Source organism: Anomalospiza imberbis, chromosome 6, assembly GCF_031753505.1.
Source record: "Anomalospiza imberbis isolate Cuckoo-Finch-1a 21T00152 chromosome 6, ASM3175350v1, whole genome shotgun sequence".
Classification (NCBI taxonomy): Eukaryota; Metazoa; Chordata; class Aves; order Passeriformes; family Viduidae; genus Anomalospiza; species Anomalospiza imberbis.
Genome location: NC_089686.1, coordinates 29559827 through 29582029, shown reverse-complemented (window position 1 = coordinate 29582029; position 22203 = coordinate 29559827). Strand labels below are relative to the sequence as shown.

At 37.1% G+C, this 22203-nt stretch overlaps 1 protein-coding gene across 2 annotated transcripts in view; it reads left to right on the top strand.

The window, feature by feature from the left end:
- Positions 1 to 22203, top strand: part of AQR (aquarius intron-binding spliceosomal factor) — a 50182-nt gene that overhangs the window by 6221 nt on the left and 21758 nt on the right. For both annotated transcript variants that reach the window (XM_068193018.1, XM_068193019.1), the window contains exons 7-20: positions 581 to 649; positions 1121 to 1221; positions 1876 to 1952; positions 3153 to 3217; positions 5049 to 5165; positions 6641 to 6754; positions 7527 to 7630; positions 8143 to 8245; positions 9590 to 9710; positions 12537 to 12678; positions 13397 to 13575; positions 15379 to 15546; positions 15976 to 16145; positions 20529 to 20770. In XM_068193018.1, coding sequence (XP_068049119.1) covers positions 581 to 649; positions 1121 to 1221; positions 1876 to 1952; positions 3153 to 3217; positions 5049 to 5165; positions 6641 to 6754; positions 7527 to 7630; positions 8143 to 8245; positions 9590 to 9710; positions 12537 to 12678; positions 13397 to 13575; positions 15379 to 15546; positions 15976 to 16145; positions 20529 to 20770 — 1772 coding nt within the window. The remainder of the gene's footprint in view (positions 1 to 580; positions 650 to 1120; positions 1222 to 1875; positions 1953 to 3152; positions 3218 to 5048; positions 5166 to 6640; positions 6755 to 7526; positions 7631 to 8142; positions 8246 to 9589; positions 9711 to 12536; positions 12679 to 13396; positions 13576 to 15378; positions 15547 to 15975; positions 16146 to 20528; positions 20771 to 22203) is intronic.

Sequence of the window (22203 nt, the reverse complement as noted above, 5' to 3'; positions counted from 1 at the left end):
TTGAAGTTTCAGAATGCTGAGAATGGAGTATTTGTGCATGAAGACATACTTAAGATGTTAATTGAAATTTTTCACTAGCTCAGGAGAGAAGGAAAACTTTGTGGATCCAGATCATAGGCATAGTTGGAGACAGCACATTTAAACTTACATGGAGAAAATTATTTGTTTCAGCCAATGGGAAGAGTGTAGAAGTGAGAGAAACTTGATAAATTAAGGGCTTCAGGAGACAAAGAACAGCTTAAAAACAAGTAGAGAAAGCATGGTAGGTGAGTTCAAGAATAAAAAATGACAGAGGAAGGAACATCAGTTCTCAGCAGCTTTTGTCCTAAAAATTCTTGCATGCATGGGGCTCCTGGTGAAGTGTTAAGAACTGACAGACTCCATGAAAAGAACCTAAAATACAGGGGTGTCACTGAATAGGGTTATAATGCAGTTTCCTATTAGGAAGTCGTGAAATCTGATAGAACAATATAAATATTTTTGTCAGATGGTAATGTATGTTGATGTATTTTTTAAGACAGTCATATAAGAAAACATTCTTACGTTTTAAAAATTTTTGTCATCTGTGACTTTCTAACAGGAAGTGGATTTGATCAGAGGACAGGTGCAGCAGCTGATTTCCTTACCAATGTGGATGGCTCTACAACCTGTAAGCATAACACTGTTAATTGGCACAGCAGTTTTCTAGGCATTATCCAAATCATGTACAGCAAATTCTCATGGAATACTGTTGAGGAACTCTAATATTTACAACGTTGATATGGAATTACCTTTTAGTGTGCTTTGCTAAATTCTTTCTTTTTTTGTTGCAAATTTCCATGTTATAAGGTTTTATGTAATTTTTCAGAAAACTGAGCTTTGTTGTTTATAGCTTCTTCAAGCTATGATTTGTAGACAAGGCCATGAGGTCACAGGGAGGCAGTGGAGTTGACATCTAGTCATGGCTGGACTCTCTAGCATTTTTGCATTTTTGTTTCACAGTGTTACTGAGAATAGCCAGAGACAGCTCTTTATTTCAGTTTGTAATATATTTTTTCTTTTTTAATAAAAAGAGTGGGCTGTATTTTTGTCTTATGAAAACAAGGTTCTTTGGTGACTGAATATCATTTTTACATTTTAGAATCGACTGGAACAAGAGTTGAAAAAGACACCAAAACTAAGAAAATTCTGGAATCTAATTAAGAAAAATGATGCAAAAATGGATGAAGAGTCAAGAATGCAGTATGTATAGAAGCCTTTTTTCCTTAATTCATTCATTGTGTTTCAGCTAAAATAAATTGTTTCAATGAAAAAGGTGTTTTTTTAAAATCTGTGGCAAAGGAGGATTGATCATATGCAGTCTCCTGGAAGCTGTTTTGGTTTCATGAGTCTCCATGCAAAATACTGTTACAGAACTTTATATTTTATTTGGTCAGTGAATTTGTGATACCAAATCTTAAAACTAAAGGATGAAAGCACAAAAGAATATTCATGTAGCTACTCACTTTTTCTTGTGACCTTTAGCAAATGTTTTGCTCTTAGGTATATAGCTTATGCAAGTATTTCAATAAATCTGTGTCTATCTCACCAAAATTAGATGTTCCAATGCCTTTGTGTTGCAATGTGCTAAGGTGTAGGAGGGGACTGACTTCTCCTTGACACAGTAAGAAGCATGGGTTGATAATCAGTTTCTATGTCTAAAAATGTAGACTGCTTATCTGTCTGCCTGAGTGCAGAGAGAAAAGTTATGATCTAAACAGATTAGGTGTGTTTTAAAGCAACCTACTATCATTATAATAATTTTGAAGCAGATAACTTTGTATTAGTGAAAGCTACAATATACTTCTAGTCTGCATTTAAGGAGTATTAATTCTTTTGTCATATATCTAATTTTAGAGCATATCGAGAGAGAAGATTTCTTTCACAGCTCATTCAGAAGTTCATTTCTGTTCTAAAGTCAATACGTGTTTCAGGTAACTGTGTTTCTTATGTTACTTTGTTATGTGGTAATCCGTGTGAAAATCTTTTCATGTTGCTGAAGCAACTGGTCCTTAAGATATCAGCCTTAGGTTGGGGACCTCAGGTGAGCTTGTAGTGAACACTGTCTGCATGGATTTCATATCAAAATTAATATTCAAATCTGTATATACTTTAAAAATGAAACAGCAAAAAGCTACTTTAAACCCCCTTCTATTCAATATGTACTTAGTAAAAACAATATTTCTGGGAACTGATATTCTTTGCTGTGTGCTTAGAGCCTTAAAGCATTTCATACATACTTAGGTGCCTTTTTAAATAGGTGGTATAAATGGATATCATAAGGCTCTGTCTATTCATACTGTTGATTTACAGTAAGAACAGAAGCCTAAGTGAAGTGAAATTCTGTAAGATTTGACTGCTCTTGAGTCATTGTGACAACCAAAATTATCTCCTTGCCTGATTTAGAAAGGAAAAGTGTTTGTGGAGGAAGGTGTTAGCCTTTTAACAGAAAAGGGTTATTATCCTCTAAGCACAGCACAATTTGGGTGAAATCAGTTCCAGAGTTTTGCTTTTTCTGTTAAACTCCTAGCAAACTTCAGCTTTTACCTGAGCTGTAAATTTTGTAATGTGGCTTCCTCAGAAAGGATATTTATCCCCTCTGTTTTCCTAATTATGCTGGACCTGTTTTAGGAAGATTTACTTCAACATTTCTTTTTAGGCTGTAAGAGTTGGAGGAAAGTTATTAAGGGAGACATGGTTTGTTTTGACGTGATTCTAAAGGCCCCTTAGTAGTCACCTCTGAGTACCTTTGAATATGGTCAAGGCCTTTTGCACACATCTTGTTTGCTGCTTTTAGAAATGTATTTTTGAGTACCTGGCATTAAAAGTTCTTAACAAACATAATGGGCAAGTGATACCTCGTGGAAGTGAGCATTTTTGCTTATTACATTCAAGGTTTTTCAAAGCAGATAAAATCACTCCTGAATTTCTGGTTCTGTTACTCTTTCATTGCTAACCAGAAGAATTTTTAATATAAGAAAGGTTTGTTTTAAAAAGAGAATAATGTTTTAATTAGCTTTTAACAATATTAAAATTAATGCTTTTATATTTGTAGCATTTATTTAGTTTTTAAGGAATTGTTCAAGTGTAAGCATATTGTGATGTGGATCAATATAATTTTTTTTTTAATCTAGGTCCTATTTCTATGGACAAAGTTCATTATTGTGAGAGGTTTATTGAACTCATGCTAGACCTTGAGGTAAGTTTTTAAATTGATTCAGCTAGTTTCCAGGTGTACTTTTCTAGGGTTGCAGTGCATAAAGCAATTATTACAGCCTTATTCCAAATAGGATGTGATTGTCACAGCTGTGCATATGGTTGTTTAAAAGTGATCTTCCATCTGTAAATAAGAGGTTGTAGCATTGCATCCGTATTGGGAGCTGACCAGCAATGTTGCTAAACCAGTAGGCAAAGCTAGGATCCTAAGTGCTTAGTGAAGAGGATTTAATTGGAATAGTGGTGATAATACTGGCAATTTCTGAAAATATGTAATGCTTTATTTTGGTAGGAATAATTCAGAATGATTCTTCCTACTGCATAACACGTCACTTAAAGTCTCTTTTGTGTTGCTGGGTTAAATCCCAGAAAGCAGCAGTAGTCTGAAATGTAAACTATTCCTGTTTGACTGGAGTTCATTATTTACAAGTACCAGTTCTGGGGATCTGCAGTTTGTTAGAGTAGTAAGGCGTGGAACAAGGTTTTGTGAAATTGTTCAGCAGATACCGAGGAGGTGAGACAATTTTAAGCACCACAGTACCAGTATTAAAAGGTATTCATTTACAGTTTCTTGCATGAAATTGTACTTATTTAGAGTAACTTCAGATTCAGAAGGCATTGTGAAATAAAACAAGAGTTTTATGAAGCAGTATCACAGGGAACTTTAAAATGGCTTTGTGGTGAATTTCTGCAGGCTGACTCTGTTAATATTTTAAATTAGAGCTTGCTGTCTTATGTATATAATATACTCTGGTAAGAGAAAACATGTTGGAAGGTGAACTGAAGTCTATCTGACTTAAAATGCTTAAAAGCAGCACATTTAAGATTGGTTCTCTCTAGGTATTACAGAAAGATTAGAATTCAGACAGATTTATAAAGCCTATGTAAGTGACTGGAGCAAGCAAATGAGAAATTAGCTGTAAATCCAAGTATTTTTGCCTTTGTAGCATGTACTGTGTTAATGGGCTCTTTTTACTTGGCTTTTTTCAGAATATTACTGTTCCATATTACAGTGCATACACTGTCATCAAAACTGGTGATTTGACAATTTGAAAGTAATAATTCAATGGAGAGTTCTTATGGTTTTATGACTTTTTTTACGGTTTTTGTAATTATTGTGCAGGGCAATCAACATCTACACAGATTCTTTTATTTTCTTCGTCTTAGTTCTAAACATCATGCTGATGCTTTTTGGCTTTCTAAATTCAGTCTGTAGAGAACAGCTAATTTTTCTCTTAAATTGTTGTGGTCTTCTACCGTATGCTGTTCAACAGTTGCTACATATAGCAGCTTAATCTATTTACATTGAGAAAGAAATTTTTTTCTCTATTTTTGTTACTGAAGATTTGAAAAGTACTTGAGTATTTTGCAAAGAAGAGAAGAAATAGTTGGCAATTTTAAGGACCTCAAGCTTAAAATTCATTAAATTGGTGTAGAAAACAGACGTTTAAAACAATGCTGAAGCAGTTTGACATATCATTTGTAGCACACAATCATTATGTAGACACTTATTAGTAGAATAATTTCTTTGTTTAATTTACTTTTTCTACTGGCAGGATGAATTCTCACTAGTGGCAAGTTTGTGTCATGCTTCCCGTTACATAAAGGACTGTGTTCATAGCAGCTTACTTGCATAAACCCAGTGACTTGGCATACATAAATGCTGCCTTAATACTTCTGTGAGGGTATTAGATATGCAAATAACTGGAGTAATCTGGCTTAATATGCCTTTTTGAAATGGAAAAATTCTGAAAAGCCAGAATTACTTACTTTTTGAAGAGTTGCTTGTATTAACATGATGTAATTTACCACAGGCTTTGCTTCCCACACGGCGCTGGTTTAATACTGTGCTGGATGACTCCCATCTTGTTGTTCACTGTTACCTGTCTAGTCTTGCTAAAAGAGAAAAAGAGGGTCATCTCTTCTGCCAGGTGAGATACAAAGTTCTTGAAAAGAACTTTTTCATTCCCTTTTTTTCTGAATGCTGCAGTTGGTTTCTTTTTATTAAAGATTGGCTTTTGTTTGGATGCAAACTACATGTTTATTTAAATCTTTCACACAGTATTTTTTTCTTACCTGTACTTACGTGTCTGACTGCTCCCATAGCATTTCATACATTTCATGGAATCACAGGCTTGGGTTGGAGTAGACCTTAAAGATCATCCACTTCCAATGCCCCTGCCATGGACAGGGACACCTTCCACTGGATCAGGTTACTCAAGAGTCCCATCCAGTCTGGTCATGAACACCTCCAGGGATGGGACATCTATGGGCAACAAGTTCCAGTGCCTCACCATCCTCACAGTGAAATGTTTCATTCTACTATCTAATCTAAACCTGCCCTCCTTCAGTTTAAGGCCATTCCCTCTTGTCCTATGACTCCGTGTCCTGTGAAAAGTCCTCCTCCATTCTTCTTGTAGCTCCCTTCAGGTACTGTAAAGAAAGCTATAGCATCTCCCTGCAGCCTTCTTTTCTCCAGGCTGAAGAGTCTTAACTCTCAGCCTGTTGTTGAAGAAGAGGTGCTTTGGCCCTATAGTTAGCTCCTCTGAACATTTTCCAACACGGTTTTTTTGTTTTGGAGACCCCAGAGTTGAACACAGTACTGCAGGAGGGGGTCTCACAAGAGCAGAGTAATATTTCTGCTTCTGTTTTTGAGGAGTTCTTAAAAGTACAAGCTAGAAAGCAGTGCAGCTTCTGGCATGCTTTACCACACACATAGCAGAAGTTGTCACCCTGCCTTCTTCTCTTGTTCGTTTTGACTTCACGCTGTTTTGCAGTGCAGCTGTTTTTCACTCCTGTCCTTCAGTTTACTCACTCATAGCTAGTACATTTTTTTTTTTATATGGCAGGATCTGAAGATCTGTCCCCTTTCCTGCATCACAGCTGCTTTTCCTGCTGCTTGCTGTCCCCCATCTCTGCTGCTTGTTCATTTTCTATGAGGGTCAGTATTGATAGAACACAAAGGCAGCAGCACATCTGAATAATTTTCTTCCTCCAAGTTAAATAATCCCATTGAAAGGTCGGATGAACTTCAGAGCTGCCATCAGAGAAGGCAGAAGGGCACAAGGCCTCTCCCTTTTGGTAGCAGGAAGCTGTAAGTTGGGTTCAATGACAGCCTCTGGGTAGATCACCTTACTGTGATCAGTTTCAATTTCAAGTCTAGTATATCAAGAAACCATATTGCTTGTGGACTATACTGAAACTTTGATGTCTTGCAGATGAGATACCTAACAAAAACTATTTTGTGCATCAGCCAAGTATAAAGTTTTGATACCATTGCTTAGTCCAATTCTTCTAGAACTCTGAGGAGTTCTTGTTTGTGCATTTGTCCTCTTGAACTGTGGTTTTGTTTGTAGTAGGGTATCTCTTATTGTTAATCCACTAATTTATATTGATGATGTCTCAGCTTTTAGATATGCTCAAATTCTACACTGGCTTTGAAATCAATGATCAGACTGGAAATGCTTTGACAGAGAATGAGATGACTACAATTCACTATGACAGAATTACTTCTCTACAGGTAAGTAGAACATGAAGTGCTTATGAGAGACAGAGGACTTGGTTTTGCTGTTCTAGTCTAATTTGCATCTGAAATAGGCATGAGGTTATTTCCCAAATCAAACCCCTTATTTTCCCTCTTGACTTACAAGAATAGCTTTAGCTTGACTGCCTGTACCATATTGAAGACATGTAATGTTTCAGCCTGGTGGGTGTGACTATGACTAAATAATATGCTCTAGCAAAACATCAGCATTTTTGACCTTGTGTTAACCAAAATGAACTGTTCCTGTAAAGTCTGTTAAGAAGGGAAAGCACAGTGCTGTTGGACCCTGTGGTGATGCAGTAGGTGGCAGCATTTCCTCAAGATCAGTGTGCACATGTCCCTACAGTGGTCCCTTGTACAAATTCACTCACACTTTTTAGAATTGCTCGCATCAGTTTTAACAGAACAGTTCAACAACCTTGGTTGAGTTAAATTTATTCCTGGCTTTTCTTAGTTGCCTGCAAAGCTACGTATCTGCTCCCTCATGTTTTATTTTAATGACAACAAATGCTGGTAGAAGGGTGTAATAAGAAAGATACTGTGTCAGAAGTAGAGGAGTAACAAACAGATGGTGTTAAGAAAAATGGAGATTCAATCTGGCTTGTATTTCTGTCCTGGTAGGGTCCATAGAGTGGTTCTTGTTATGAACCAGAAGAAACAGTGTTTTTTTTTTAAGTATTGAAACTGTTAATAAATCGTTTCAAGAATACGCTTACATCCACTTACATCATGCATGGATCTTTTGTAGAGAGCAGCGTTTGCACATTTCCCAGAGTTATATGACTTTGCACTCTCAAATGTAGCTGCAGTAGATACTCGTGATGCGCTGGTGAAGTTATTTGGACCGCTTAGGTAAGTTATCAAATTGAAATGGAAATTCTTGGTTCTCAGTATGATTAAATTTAACAAATTTCTAGCCTTTTTTCCTTCTGATTTCTCATGTGTGTAGCCAGTAGTTAACCTCTAACTTGTTTAGTGTATTTTTTTACTCCGTTCTGTAGAAGAACTACAACAGAAATCATGAAGGCATGCCACTGTGTTAACTGTACTATATTGTAAATGCTGCGAGTAAAAGGATAGCAGTATGTATTTTGACAAAGGCAGTGTCAAAATACGTTTGTTGTTTACTTCCATGTCAGGTCTTGAAACAAAAAATATCTACCCCTTACCATGTTTATTGTAGGTGAGGGGTTCAGCTTGCACCTTATACACAAACTTCACCTAAAGGCCTAACCCGTAATTGTTTAGCTCTGGTCGAATCAGGCAGTTGGAGTTTTCTTTAAGGAAAAAGCAGCTGCAGTAAGTGCTCCCTCCTCTCTGGTTCCAGTGTGACAGGGGCTTCTTGTTTTCCTTTCGCTGTGCAGCTCCAACGTTCTCCACCAGGTGGCGTCGTACCTGTGCCTGCTGCCGCCGCTGGCCGAGGGGGAGGACACGAGCCACGAGAAGGAGTTTCTGCTGGAGCTGCTGGTAAAAACCTGCTTAATGCTGCCTGCACTTTTCTGTTGAAAACTCAGGGCATAGCTACACTGCAGTAAAGTAGTCATTTAGAACGTTTTGTGAACCACAGCAGTGGTAGAGCAGTAAATGGCATGTTAAGATGGGGTTTAAAACCATATAAATTAAGTATTTGAAAATACCTATTCATAAATATAGTTTCAATGAGAAAGTATTGTGTGGTTTTTTAGGTCAATAAGAAGAGCCTTGGAAATGGTTTTGTGTTCTTCTGAAAAAGTTTTTGTCCCATTTAAAAACAAAAAGATCTGTTAAAGTAGATCTAGATTTTCAGTACCTATTTGGTCCTCAAACCAATTTGAAATAGTGTTTGATGCACATATGTCGTTGTTGAGGTGGCACGACACAAAGCAGAGACATCAAGCAGTCTTCTGATGGCAACTCTTTATTATGGAAAATGGCTGACCTTTTATGCACTTTCTACTTGTTTATACTTCTTCCACCCTAACTATTGGCCACAATGATTCAACATAACACCATTGGTGAAAAGTAACAGTGACTTCAGCTAACTTTCTTGTCCAGCTGCAAAGTTCCCTCCTTATCTTTCTTCAGTTCCTCTCTTCTCTTGGTCTCCTTGGTAACAGCCTTGCAGAGAGCTCCTTATCAGCTTCTTCTTGCTTCTCAGCTTCTTCTCGCTTCTTTAGCTAACAGCCCCGCTGTTAGCCCCTTCCACATACATAATGGTTTTTTGGATATTCAAGGTCTAGCAATACTACTGTAGGCTTGTAATTTGATATCAGTATTAGAATACCATAGCTGTTTTTTAATATCTCATTCATAAGTTTGTTTTGTGGTTGTTGATTTCTTAAAAAATTGTTCATGTAATTTTCTAAGGTATTGAAGGTAGTGATATGCCTATGGCTGCCATGGAAAGATACTTGTTCAGATAACATATTATAGTATTGGATAGATTTTTTTGTGTCCCAAAGAGGAAATAAAGACTAACTGTTTACTGAATGAGTAGTATTAGTTAGGTACTGACCATATTTTTCATGGAAAGTAAGGTAAGTTTTATTTGAAGTTGATTCTCTGCTGAGCCTTGACTATTTTCAGTTCTGTTGTGCCATTTTTGATCTGCTGAATAGCCAAATGATTGTTTGATTCTTGTACTATGACCACGAGTTGGACTATGTGTTTGTTCATCTTCTGATGTCACTCTGTGCATTTAGTTATATTAAAATATTTAATTAGAAAAATATTGATGGAGAAAATGCAAGTTATCGCCTTATGAATTATTGTCTGGTTCAAAAGTATATTTGTTGTTCCTTTTTGACTCAGAGGTTTGAAATGCTTCTTTAGGTGTCTCGTCATGAGCGACGAATATCTCAAATTCAGCAGCTCAACCAGATGCCTCTCTATCCCACAGAGAAGATTATTTGGGATGAAAATATTGTACCAACTGAATATTACTCTGGAGAAGGTATGATTAGTAGTTCAGTAAATGCTGAACAGAGTAGTAAATGCTGCAATAAAAAAAGGAGTTCTGATATATTATGTTTATTCTGTCCAAGAAACTTACACATGGTACTTTGGCATCTTCCAGTATCTTAGAGTAAGATCAGGGATTTTTTTCAATTATGAGTCAGGAACTCTTGAGATTAAATTATTAGCAAATTAAAGAAAAATCCAAAAATCTATTTTTACACAAAGATATTTATTTGCTTCTGTATAGTAGATGTGCTGTACTACCGGCTGAGGCACAGGTAAGGTGAAAAAGGTTGGAAACAGCAGCAGAAAAGCTGTTGTCTGTGCTCTGGGCTGAAGTATCTTCAAGAAAGCCTTTCTAAAACGGGGGAAGAGGTGGTAATAGGAGGAAATTAACACCAGTGATCTTACTTCTATTTCAAGGTAAAAGTACACATAGTTACTGAAGGGTGACTACTTCGAACATAATGTGCTCATGATCAGGGAAGTAAACTGCTGGTATTGCATACAGGAATCATGTAATTTTAAGATTTGCGACAAACAGCACATGTATTTTTGTTTAGCTACTTTTGAAAGCTGTTGTTCTAATGTAGATCATGAGAAATTTTATTAGGAATGTGAAAATTTAAATTTGGATTGTGACAATTTCAAACAACAACATATGTCTCCACAGACTAGTATAGTTTGTTTTGGGTTTCAGCAGCCAGTATTCCATGCCCTTCCCTGTGTAGTTTTGATTTAGAAGGGTTTTTTGCATAGGTGTAAGCTGTAAGTTCAGCTGCTTACCATAAATTAGTCTTTTTGGATAAATTCTCTGTGAAACAGATGTTAATGAGAAGAAAGAGCTGTCGCCCTTTAGATAGGCAGGGTTTATAGGCAACAAAGGATCTTTTTCTCAACAAGATATGAAACAAATGTCATCTTGAGATGTGCTCCAAAACAGGAAAAAAAGTATTTTTCCTTAGTATGATGCAGTTTGTTAAAAGCTGATTCAGATTCTTCTGCTGCTGTTGTTTAATCTTTAAAAAAAAGGGAGCAAAAAAGAGACTGCCCCTCTTTCCCCAAAAAAATAACCAAGCCAAAACAAAGGAAAAAAACCCTGAACCGGGGAGATTACTGTAACTTCTAGGAAATTGTTATATAAACCAAGTAGTTTTTAATTTTCTTTTTTTGTTTCAGTGAACAGCACATAGGTTGTTCTAATGCTCTGAAACATTCAGGTTCTTCAGTGCAGGTCAGGGCAGCTCTACTGTCATTCATCCCGTTCTGGGTGGTTAACTTCTCTGTGCTGTGTGGTTATGTTGGAGCAGCCAAATATATTAATGGCAATATAGGTTATAATGGGGGCGGTGAGGGGGGGCAGGAGGAAAAAGCAGCTCATCATTGTGACTTCTTTATAATACATTAAAGAAATTTTGTTAATGATGAAAGGGAATTTTGTCAAGTAACACTGGTTGCTAGTGAAAACATTTCTTCCTGTGGTGAATGCTTTTGGAATTATGGTGTTGATGGTGCTGTTGTGAAGTATTTCTTTTGCTGTCAGACTGTTACAGGTTTTTTTTTTTCTATTTTGCATCTCTTAGTTTAGTTTATACTTTCTCTTTTTAATCTCCGTGTGTTCTCCTGTCCTGGTTTCAAACAAGACAGTGTTGGGTTTTGGTCTTTTATGGTTTTTTTTTTTGTGTTCTTAAAAGTAACTAAATAAGTTTGGTGTAAAATTTATGTAATAGTAATTTAACCCAAGAATGTTAGGGGTGTTATTTCACTTTCCTTTTAGAAAATGAGGGAAGAAGAATATCTCTCTGATGAATACTGTGCAGCCTTAAAGAGGTGTTGCTTCACACCCAGCCCTTTGTGTATATTACTAGCTTTAGAGGACAGGGCTTCTTACTTGGTGTTGGGAAATGTGTTAAAGTATTTTATCACCAGCAGGCTTTCCACAACAGATATTAATGTGTTCTGCTGCCTTTCTTCACTGCTGTTGTATCTCAGTGCTTGTTAAAGTCAATATGTAGTACCTATAACAGAGAAAGGTTTCAACAATGATATTGCAAGTTTCAAAAGCAAGATGCTTTCACAGGTCTTAAACACAGGTATCAAACTGGAATAGTAGTCCAGTAATGTTAGATGAGTAACTTACAGGAATTTTAATTATGGAAAATTTGCATCTAAGACTGTCCTAAAGCAATGGAAGAAGCTTTAGGACCTGTCTAGGAGTTCTAATACTCATTGTGTAGTAGGATCTAATCTTCCTGTGTTTTTCTTGCATATGTAAAAAACAAACCAGTAACAGAAACTTTAGAGATGTGTGTTAAAATTGAATTTCTTGACTTAGAGCTGTTTTTACATTAATGGTTTTTTATGGCATCTAAGAAACATAAAGCATGGGAATAGGGGAATAGTTGGATGTTGCATGGTTTTTATTATTTTATTAGCCTTTTTCATCATTTTTTAATGCTAACTTAATAGCTGCATTTCCAAAGACCATTACTTTGTTGTGCATTTGATTTTCCTAAACTTAATTTTGTTACAGTCTGAATAAATTGATGGATTTAATATTTAAGTAGTTCACTGTATTAGTGCTAGAAGGATGAAAATTCCTTCAATCTTGTGCATGTTCTTTTAGAGAGAACCTGAAAAATACGTGCTCTTTAGAGGTGTGAATTGATAAAAGGGGTAGTTTTTAGAATCTCCAAGTATAACAGCAATGGCAGTTGTACAATAAAGTGTGTATGTGTGTATGAATTTATAGAAACAGTATATTAATCTTTTTTTTGTTTGTCCCTCAAATACCTCTTTCCTTCTTCCCTTAAATCTGTAGGCTGTCTTGCACTTCCCAAGTTGAATCTACAGTTCCTGACTCTCCATGACTACCTGCTGAGGAACTTCAATCTTTTCCGCTTGGAGTCTACCTATGAGATCAGACAGGACATTGAAGATAGTGTCAGTAGGATGAAACCATGGTAATATTTATTGATTGGTGCAAACCAGTCTGTTCTCTTCTAAAAAAAGTGTGTTTAAGAATGAAAAACTGGTACTGTGTTTATACGAAATGCATTGTAACAAATGTGATTTTTATTACATAGATACTGTAGTTGGTACTTACTCCTTCCATAAGGTATTGCCATCCCAAGAGTTGATATTTTAAGGGTTTGTGGTTATGTATCCCTGTAGGTATGTTAGAGGCATGTGGATGCTAACAAACAGCTTTTGTTTTGTTTAAGATGGATGAGTTAATTTTCCATGAGTACTAAGCCTTGGCTGACATTACAAAATACACAAACGTCATAAACTCCTCTGTTTGTGGGAGAGGTCACTGAGTATTCTTGAATTTGCCATCTGCCACATTTTAATCCTGTTTTGATTTAAATTTGATTTTTATTTGGTGTGATATCTTTTATACCCAGTAGTTGCTTTTTGTTACCTTTCCTTTATCTTCTGTTTCTGTGAGTTTTTTTTGAATAATGATAGCATAACTTGCCCTTGTTTTTTGAAATATAAGTTATGTTATGCTTCAGTTCTAAAATGCAGGATTACATGAATCTAATTCAGTAGCACATAAAGTTAAGAATTCTGCTTTTGTCTTAAAACTTACTGTTGGGTAAATTTTCTCACAGTTTAAAAAAGAATTGAATCTGTAATTAGCTAATGACTAACAAAACTTTGGGGTTTATTTCTTAGGTTATCAGAATATGGAGGTGTGGTCTTTGGTGGATGGGCTAGGATGGCACAACCCATTGTCTCTTTCACAGTGGTGGAGGTGGCCAAGCCCAACATTGGTGAAAACTGGCCCATGCGAGTGCGAGCAGATGTTACAATTAATTTGAATGTCCGAGATAACATCAAAGATGAATGGGAAGGTACTTAACATGCTTTGAAATGAAGTGCTCAAAATAGGTGCTCATCAAAATATATTTTGATTTAGTCGTATTTTTAAGAAGAGGTTTTAAACCATGATACAGGTTTGTCAATCCTAATATACAGCTTAAAAGTCAGTTTCTCAAATTTCAAGTTTAAGGAGTTTATATTTTCATAAAGTGAAGTTTGAAATAATTATTTAGGCATTCACTGGGAACAGAATGTTTATTACTTCAGACTGATGTCATTCAGTGACCAAGTGTAAAATGCTGTCCTTTATAGGGACTGTTGAAAGTTAACTTAGCATTTTAAATAATAAGTTTGTTAAAAATGTCATGTTGAAAAGTATGGGGAGTGTGATATCTGTCTCATACGCAAGTGAAGAGGACAGATTTTTATTTAATTCGAACCAGTGCATTCAGTAGTTTTCAGTATGTTTGAATGTTAAGAAGTGCTGACTGTACCAAATACTGTTTCTTGTAAGTATCCACAGGCGACACTTCTTTTGCTTAGGGATTTGAACTTTAGTTGACCGTGTTGGCAAGTGACATAGAAGCAGGCAATTGTACTTGTATTATCAGTAAATGTCACTCCTTTCTCTTTTGTTAGAGAAACCTGATAAATGTGCTGGAGCTGCATAGTGTGATTACAGGTCACGTAGCACAAATGCTAAAGGTGGACTGTGTGATAAATGAGCAGATACTGGTTTGAGGCTGTAGATTTCTGTTAAAGTAGAAAATCTAGGAGGATGGCAGAGAATTCACTATAATGAAGGTATCGATATAGTGGTACACCTGGCTTATTAAATATTGAAACGGCCTCTATGATTTGAAAAAAAGTAATATTTTAACTAAATCAAAACTGAGATGAAGAATTCATAAATTGTTGCCTGATGTAAGAAGATCTTGATGAAACTGCCTTCTCTTGAATAGTATCTGGTGCTTAATGAGGAATTATTTGTCTCATGAAAAATACAGCATGTTTTCTGAACTTTGAAGGTGTCTTACATCTCTGAGACTCTGGAGGTGTACTGGTGAGAAGATTTAGTGTTCAGAATTATGTTAGTGAATTGGAGAAGCAGCATTTTAAAAGTAGGATGTAGTTCAGCAGGGATGATTATTAAGCAAGAACAAGTCTGTACAAATACATGTTGGGGGAATAACTTGTAATAATACATATAATAACCTCTGAAGAATGGAAAGATCAGAGGTCATCATTGCTCACAAGTGAATGTGATTCCCCAACACTGTGTTAGTACTGAGGGAAAAAGACAAAATCTCAAGTTACATTGAAATTTATAAACTGGAATGTAACAGTAAACAAGTAACTTGGTTAAGTGACCTTTTACTCTATTAAATAGATAACTAAAGTAACTTGGTTTAGGGTTTTTTGCCCAGTTCTAGGCACTGCACTTAACTTGTAAAAAAAAAAGAAAAAAAGGAATTGGAGGTTTGTCCAGAGGGAAGCAATGAGAATAAGAGATTAATGTCACACGTCTTTAGAGATGATTGAAAATAACTAGGTAAAAATAACTGGAGTAAGATTATTGGGAGAAGAATAATCTTGAAATAATGTTTGTTCTTATGAAAAAAGCATTCAGGTTCTACTTTTTATATCTATTATATTACAGCAGCCTAAGGTTTTGTATTCTCTAAGTTCAAGGCATATTTTGAAGCAAAACAAAATATATACAGGTGGGATTTTATTTAAAATAAATTATAGTGCATTCTTTTATGTATATGTTAAGGACTTGATGAGGACAATGCCATTCAGTCATATCACTGACTGTTCCTTTTGGGGCTCAGGTCTGCGCAAGCATGACGTCTGCTTCCTGATTACGGTGCGTCCCATGCAACCTTACGGCACCAAGTTTGACAGGAGACAGCCTTTCGTTGAGCAGACTGGCCTGGTGTATGTCAGAGGCTGTGAAATTCAGGGCATGTTGGACGAGAAAGGGCGTGTTATTGAAGAAGGTATGATAATACCAAAACTTGTTTAAGAGATTTATCTTTTTTTTTTGTCTCTATTTTTTATCTTTAACAGCCTAATGGATAATTTTTCTCTCTTTTAAAGAATGTTCATTGAATTAGTTACATACATGGAAAAAAACAAACCAATTCCATAAGCAGCCTGAGAAAGGTTAACTAGTTTCCTCTGGTAAAATCTGATGTAGCTACATTAATTAAATTAATCTGGTATGCTGGGTTAAGGATTAAAATAGATTCTATTAAAAAACTGTTAGAACAATGCAAAGAAATGTTTCTATTGCTATGCAGAAATTAGTTTCATCATATGAATTTGTGTGAATTTCATTTGAGGAACAATTATGGATCACTTATTTGAACGATAATATGCTTTTAGCACTGAGTCAAATTCTAATCTTGCTGTTTCATTATGGGCAGGACCTGAACCGAAACCAAGACTTAAAGGTGATTGCAGAACATACAGAGTATTTCTGGATCCAAACCAGTATCAGCAGGACATGACCAATACAATCCAAAATGGAGCAGAAGATGTTTATGAGACATTTAATATAATAATGAGAAGAAAACCAAAAGAAAACAATTTCAAGGTAAGATACTTGCTCCTTGGCTCTTAGGTAAGAGTATGTCTGAATATGCTGTCAGTACTGAGACTTTTTTATTTTAGATGCATATAGTTAGGCTTTTTAGGTGGCAAAGGTTAGGCTTTCCCTATAGGAAGCTAGTGTATGTCAGTTGGTGATCTCTTTCCCCTGCAGATAACTCTTGCACTTAAAATCAGAACACTGCTACTCTGCTTGAGTATATAATAAAACATTAGTTTATAACTTCAGTCTTCTAACAGGAAGCCTTCATGTTTGGACTTTTGGGTTAAGGGTGTATTTGGAATGTTTTTGTTACCTAATGTAATAGTGAACTGTAAGAAAAGGAGTAAAAAAGTCAAAATGTGAAAATCAGAGGAGTCTGCTTTTGGGAGGGTCACTGGATCAGTTTCTTATTGAGCATTGGACTGTGTCAGATCAAGAGCAGCTCTGCTGGGAAGAACTTGGAGGTACTGGTGGATAATAAGCTTGATATGAGGCAACAGTATGCACTCACAGTCCAGATATCCAGCTGCATCCTGGTCTGCATCAAAAGCAGGGTGGCCAAAAGATCTCAGGAGGTGCTTCTTCCCCTCTGCTCTGGTAAGACATCACCTGGAGTGCTGCATCCAGCTCTGGGCTCCCCTACACAAGAAGGACCCATTGGAGCAAGTCCAGAGGAACGACAGGGAGATGATCAGAGGAATGAAGTACCTCTCTGCAGGGAAAGCCTGAGAGAGCTGGAGTTGTTTTGTCTGGAGAAGAGAAGGTTTCAGGGGGATCTGACTGCACCGTTTCAGGAAGGGGACTTTTAAGAAAGATGAGGACAAGCTTTCTCATCGTGGTAGTATAAGGGGTAATGTTTATAAACTAAAAGATGGTACATGCAGACCAGATATAAGAAAAATATTTCATGATGAGGGTGGTGAAATGCTGGAACAGGTTGCCCAGAGATGTGGTAGATGCCCCATCCCTGCCATCCCTGGAAATTTTCAAGATCAGGTTGAACAGGGCTCTGAGAAACTTGGTCTGCTTGAAGATTGGCCTGCTCATTGCAGGGGGGGTGGACTAGATGAGCTTTAAAGGTTCATTTCAGCCAAAACTACTATATGATTCAGCCTCAACAGCACTAAGCAGAAAGGAAGGAGCCACTTCCCTTCACCTATGGCAAATTCATACTGTAGCACAAACAAGGTGCTGTTGGCCTTCTTCACTGTGAAAGTGCATCATTTTGTACACCTAAAAATATTTCTTACTCAGTTTCTTTACCTTTTAGACCTCTGAATCATTAATGTTCCTTGAGTATTCCATTATGAAAATGCAACATGAATGAAAAGCTACATTTCTTTTAGTGCCTCAAAATAATGCGCTGCATAATTGAAGTGATGTTCATTTTGAGGGATTCTGTCGCAAGTTCTGTGTAAATGGTTAAAGAGGTAGGCAGGAAGACTTTTACTTCTTTTTAAGTCTAGAGGTATCTAGAAAGATACCTCTGGTGTGAAGCAGTAGCTTGCAGCCTGCATAGACCATTGTGGTGTCATCATTTCAACTCTGTTCTTGGAACAGTAATTTACAGGCAAATCCCAATGCAAGCCATTTTATGCTGGCATTTATGAAAGTCTCATACATTCATTTCTCAAGACAGTCTAAGGTATTTCCACATTTATCACATTGCTGCCAGTTTAGGTGCATGCATTCCATGCCATTTGCAAACCTTTCTAACTTCAAATGGAGAAAACAAGACAATGCTGTGATTAGTGTAGACAGTGTACGCAGCAGATGGAAGGCAGCTTGAAGTTTAAAGCTGAGCTTGTAGGAGAGAAGACAAGAGAACTCTTGTGCAGTCCTTGTAAATTAAGCAGATGAGACAGCAGAGAAAGTGCAAATAGAGTGTGTTTGCGGGAGGTGACACCACTGTGTCACTGCAGTTGGTCAGCAATGTTAGTTCTTACAAGAATGAATCTTACTGTTTTTACATGCATAAAAATTACATTTTGAAAAGCTGAAGCAAAGATTTTGTGATGTAGAAGCACCACATTTGCTGTTAGGAACATATTTCTTGCTTCCTCTTAGAAACTGATCACTAAGTTTAGAAATACTACCTGAAAATGTGACATTGTCTGTTTTCTTTATGCTTTTCTTAGCGCAAACATATTATGCTGTGCTTAATATGTGTTTGAGCCAGAAGTACTTGTTCTATATTTGCAACAAAATACAAAAAATTCTTAGTTAATATGGGATGTGTCCATCCATATATCTTTGAAGTAATTCAGGCTTCAGAAGTACTAAGATGCCTTCAACTTTGTAGCTTTACAGGTCTGTCACAGAAGCCACAGCATGATTGTGACTGGAAGAAACATATTCAGCAAATGGTTGAGGTTAGAGGGACCTTTGGAGATTATTTAGTCCAAGATCTGTTTAAAGCAGAGTCAGCTAGAGCAAGTTGCTCAGGATCTTGTGACTATGCAGTTAGAATTGGGTATGTGCAGTGATGGAGACTACATAACCATTCTAGACAACCTGTTCCAGTGTTGCCTTACCTCTACGGTAAAAATATTTTGGTGTATTTAGGTGGAATTTCCCATATCTCAATTCATGTCCATTGCCCCTTGTTTTTTCACAGGGCACTACTGAGTGACTCTCATTCCACTGACCTTACTTCCTCTCGTTAAGATTTTTTTATACAAATCAGTCAAATTCTCCAATGCCCCTTGAGTTTCGTATTCTTGAGGCTAAACAGTTTCAGCTCTCTCAGCGTCTCATACAACAGATTCTCCAATCCCGTAATCATCTTAGTGGCTTTTTACTGGACTCATTCCAGTTTGTCTGTCTCTTGTCCTGAGGAGCCCAGCACTGGACACAGCACTCCAGATGTGGTCTCACCCACAGCTGAGTAGTGGGGAAGAATCAGGACCTTAATAGAGGTCCTAAGCAGGGATGGTGATCACATTACTTGGCTCTTTGAATGATACTACATAAGCAAGAAAAAGAAAATCCTACCCTTTGGAGATGGATATATAAATGTAGACTCTCAGAATAAAATTCTGTACTTAGATTTGACTGACTGTTCTTTTACAAGATTGGCATTTGGAGGTTCTGTATTATATTCTGGTGTGGATGGCTGATGCACTGCGTTTGCCATTCATTTGCATCCATGTTTGGTGGCATGGGAAGTCTGAGGATCTGGAAATCAGTGCAGGTCTGGTATCCTGTGTTCCCTGCTGCTGCTGAGAAGCAGATACATGGTGACCAAATGCCAAGTTTCAAGTGAGATGGTTCTTCAAGACTTGCCACTAAAGTACCCCTTTAACAGGAAGGCTAAAATTCAGCTTCCTCTTAGTTAAAAAGCACGCCTTCTATGCAGGCCTAGGGTCTGGAGCATTGGTGTTTTGACAAGAGGGGAAAGGAGAGAAAACTTATATAACCACAAATGATTAGAGAAATTAATTTGTGGGTGAAGAGGAAATGCTTGAAGGCAAGCTTAAGCTGACTGCAGGGGTGGAATTTATAGGCATGTAAGAGGAAACCTTAAATTACGTGAGGATCTTCTATGCATTTTTCCCTTGCTGTGAATGTTCTAGGATGAAAACTTTACTGATGATTATGGTCATCCTTACTAGCTCTTAGTTTAAGAATTCTGTGCTTTGATACTGGTGTTTTGTTGCATATGTACGCTGTCTATATATTGACTCAATCTAACCGAATACTGTCAATTAAAGAGTTATATTCTGTCATCTTAAAATAGATTTGATTGATCTTCAGTGATGTTGGGGAAGATGAAATAGGAAAACCTTATAAATATGATTGCCTGGCAAAAGATTTGGAAAATACAGACATTGAGATGAGAACTAGATTTGAAATAACAAACCTTGACTACTGAATAACTAGAAAACAATAGTATAGCCAGGTTGAAAGCAATCCCCCCTTCTGATTAAACAATGCCCTTTACCTGCAGATAGGTCCAAAGGTCAGATGGAATGCTCTGTCTCACCCCCAATGTATGGTTCATTCCACACCTGTGACCCTCCCCTGAAGTATCAGGTATCTGTGACCCCATTGGCCCAAGTCCTGTTCCAGCCCACCTTGAAGCCCCCTGATAAGGTGTGCCCGAGGGACCGGACACACTTTTGGATCTTCCCCTGGGACCCTCACCTGGAGCCCTACCTCTCTCTCCTTCTTCCTCTCCCCCTGGGCCTGCCACGAGTTGCGCCTGACAACTCCAAGCAGGGCCTTTCCCCCCTTTTAATAAACCACATCTTCTAAGACCTGACTTCAGAGATCTCTCATCCATTCAAACCGTCCTGGAGACCCACTCTCTCTACAAGTATTATTTTTACTTGGTAAGAAGTCAGTTTCTTCAATCCGATTTTTTCTGTTTTTTCTTAATTACAGGCTCTTCTGGAGACTATTAGGAATCTGATGAACACAGATTGTGTGGTTCCTGACTGGCTGCATGACATCATTCTTGGATATGGAGACCCAAGTAGTGCACACTATTCAAAAATGCCCAATCAGATTGCAACTCTGGATTTTAATGACACTTTCCTGTCCATTGATCATTTAAAAGCTAGCTTTCCTGGGTACAACGTTAAAGTTACTGTTGACAATCCAGATCTGCATGTACCCCCCTTCAGGTGATCTCAGTATTTCAAGTACTTCTGGTCTGATATTCTTGCTGAAACGTGTTTTCAGGTGGAGTTGTGTTCAGGGGTTGAGGGGAGATGCTCTTTCTTTTAAAAAAAGATAGAGATATGTTAAGATTTAGATAGTTACTTGATAGAGTTAACTGTACAACAGCTAGACCCAGGGCCAGCTTCTGTTCTATTCTGTACAAAAATGCATCAGAGCATTGCTTCTAGATCAGCCTATGGAATATATGGAAAAAAACAAAAGTATGAGATAGAATCAAGACACATAATACTCTTCTGTATTGTGGTATCTAGCCTCCTCAAGATAAGGCTAGGGAATTTTAATTAGATAGTTTCCTTACATGTCTCATTACAACAAGCTAAAACCAGCCATTTCAACATCAGTTAAAATTTGAGCTTTTGGAGACACCATTCAATCAACACAAAGAATTAAGTCTGAAATCCCATAATGTTTATTTTTAGAAATTATTTCTGAAATAGGATGCCATTGGCAGCTAAATGAGATTTACTCATTTTGTTTCAGTGATGCTATTGTCCAGCATTTTCAGACTTGCAGTTCTGTCCCTCCTGGTGCACTTCCTTGAATTTTGACAGCTGAGTTTCACATAGTACTGGAGAACAGTTCCTTCAGGTGAAGAAACTCCATCTTTTCCTTGTGAAGGAGTAAATCTGTGGAGGGAAAAGATGCCTTTCCTCTGCACCAGTCAGCTTTTATCAGGGCTAAATTGAATCTTGAAAAGCAGGGAGGTAATCTCCCAAGCTTTTTTTGGAAACACTTCATGAAGAATTTGTGTGGAGAAGGCACCAACACTATATAATGATATAAAAATAGTCTGAAGGTATCAGGAAAAGATCTCACATGCAGTTTTCCTCAGTGACCTGTTGTTCAGTTTCAGATCCTATATTAAGAGAGATAGTGCTCTTTATGAGGAGCTGTTGCTCTTCCTACTGCTACTTCTGTCCTGTAAGAGATTATTACTGTTATAGGTATCTGCATTTTGGATAGGCTTTGGGATTCATTCACCTGTGATTTGTTTCTAAATTAGAGAGGCTTGCTAATATATACAGAAGGCTATAAAAAATTGAAATGGGAGGATAAAACCTTCATCTCTTGGAATAGTTTGGAACACTGACACAGCTTATGTTCTGTGATAACTTTTTCCCTGCCTCTTCCATTTTCACTTACAAACTTCTTGCCTTCATTGTTCTTCCAGCTGGCTCTCAGCACTGCTCCTGGCTTTTCCAGTGTTTTGAAACACTGTTTGTTTAATCAGCTTCATCAATTTATTTGTCATTTCTTTTCTTTATTCTCCTTAAAACTTTGTCATTTGTAGCACTTGTTTCCCTGTTGTATGAAAGTTTGTCTTAATGGTGAGAAAAAATCTTTATAACCTTCTGAGACAATCTATGTCATAGTG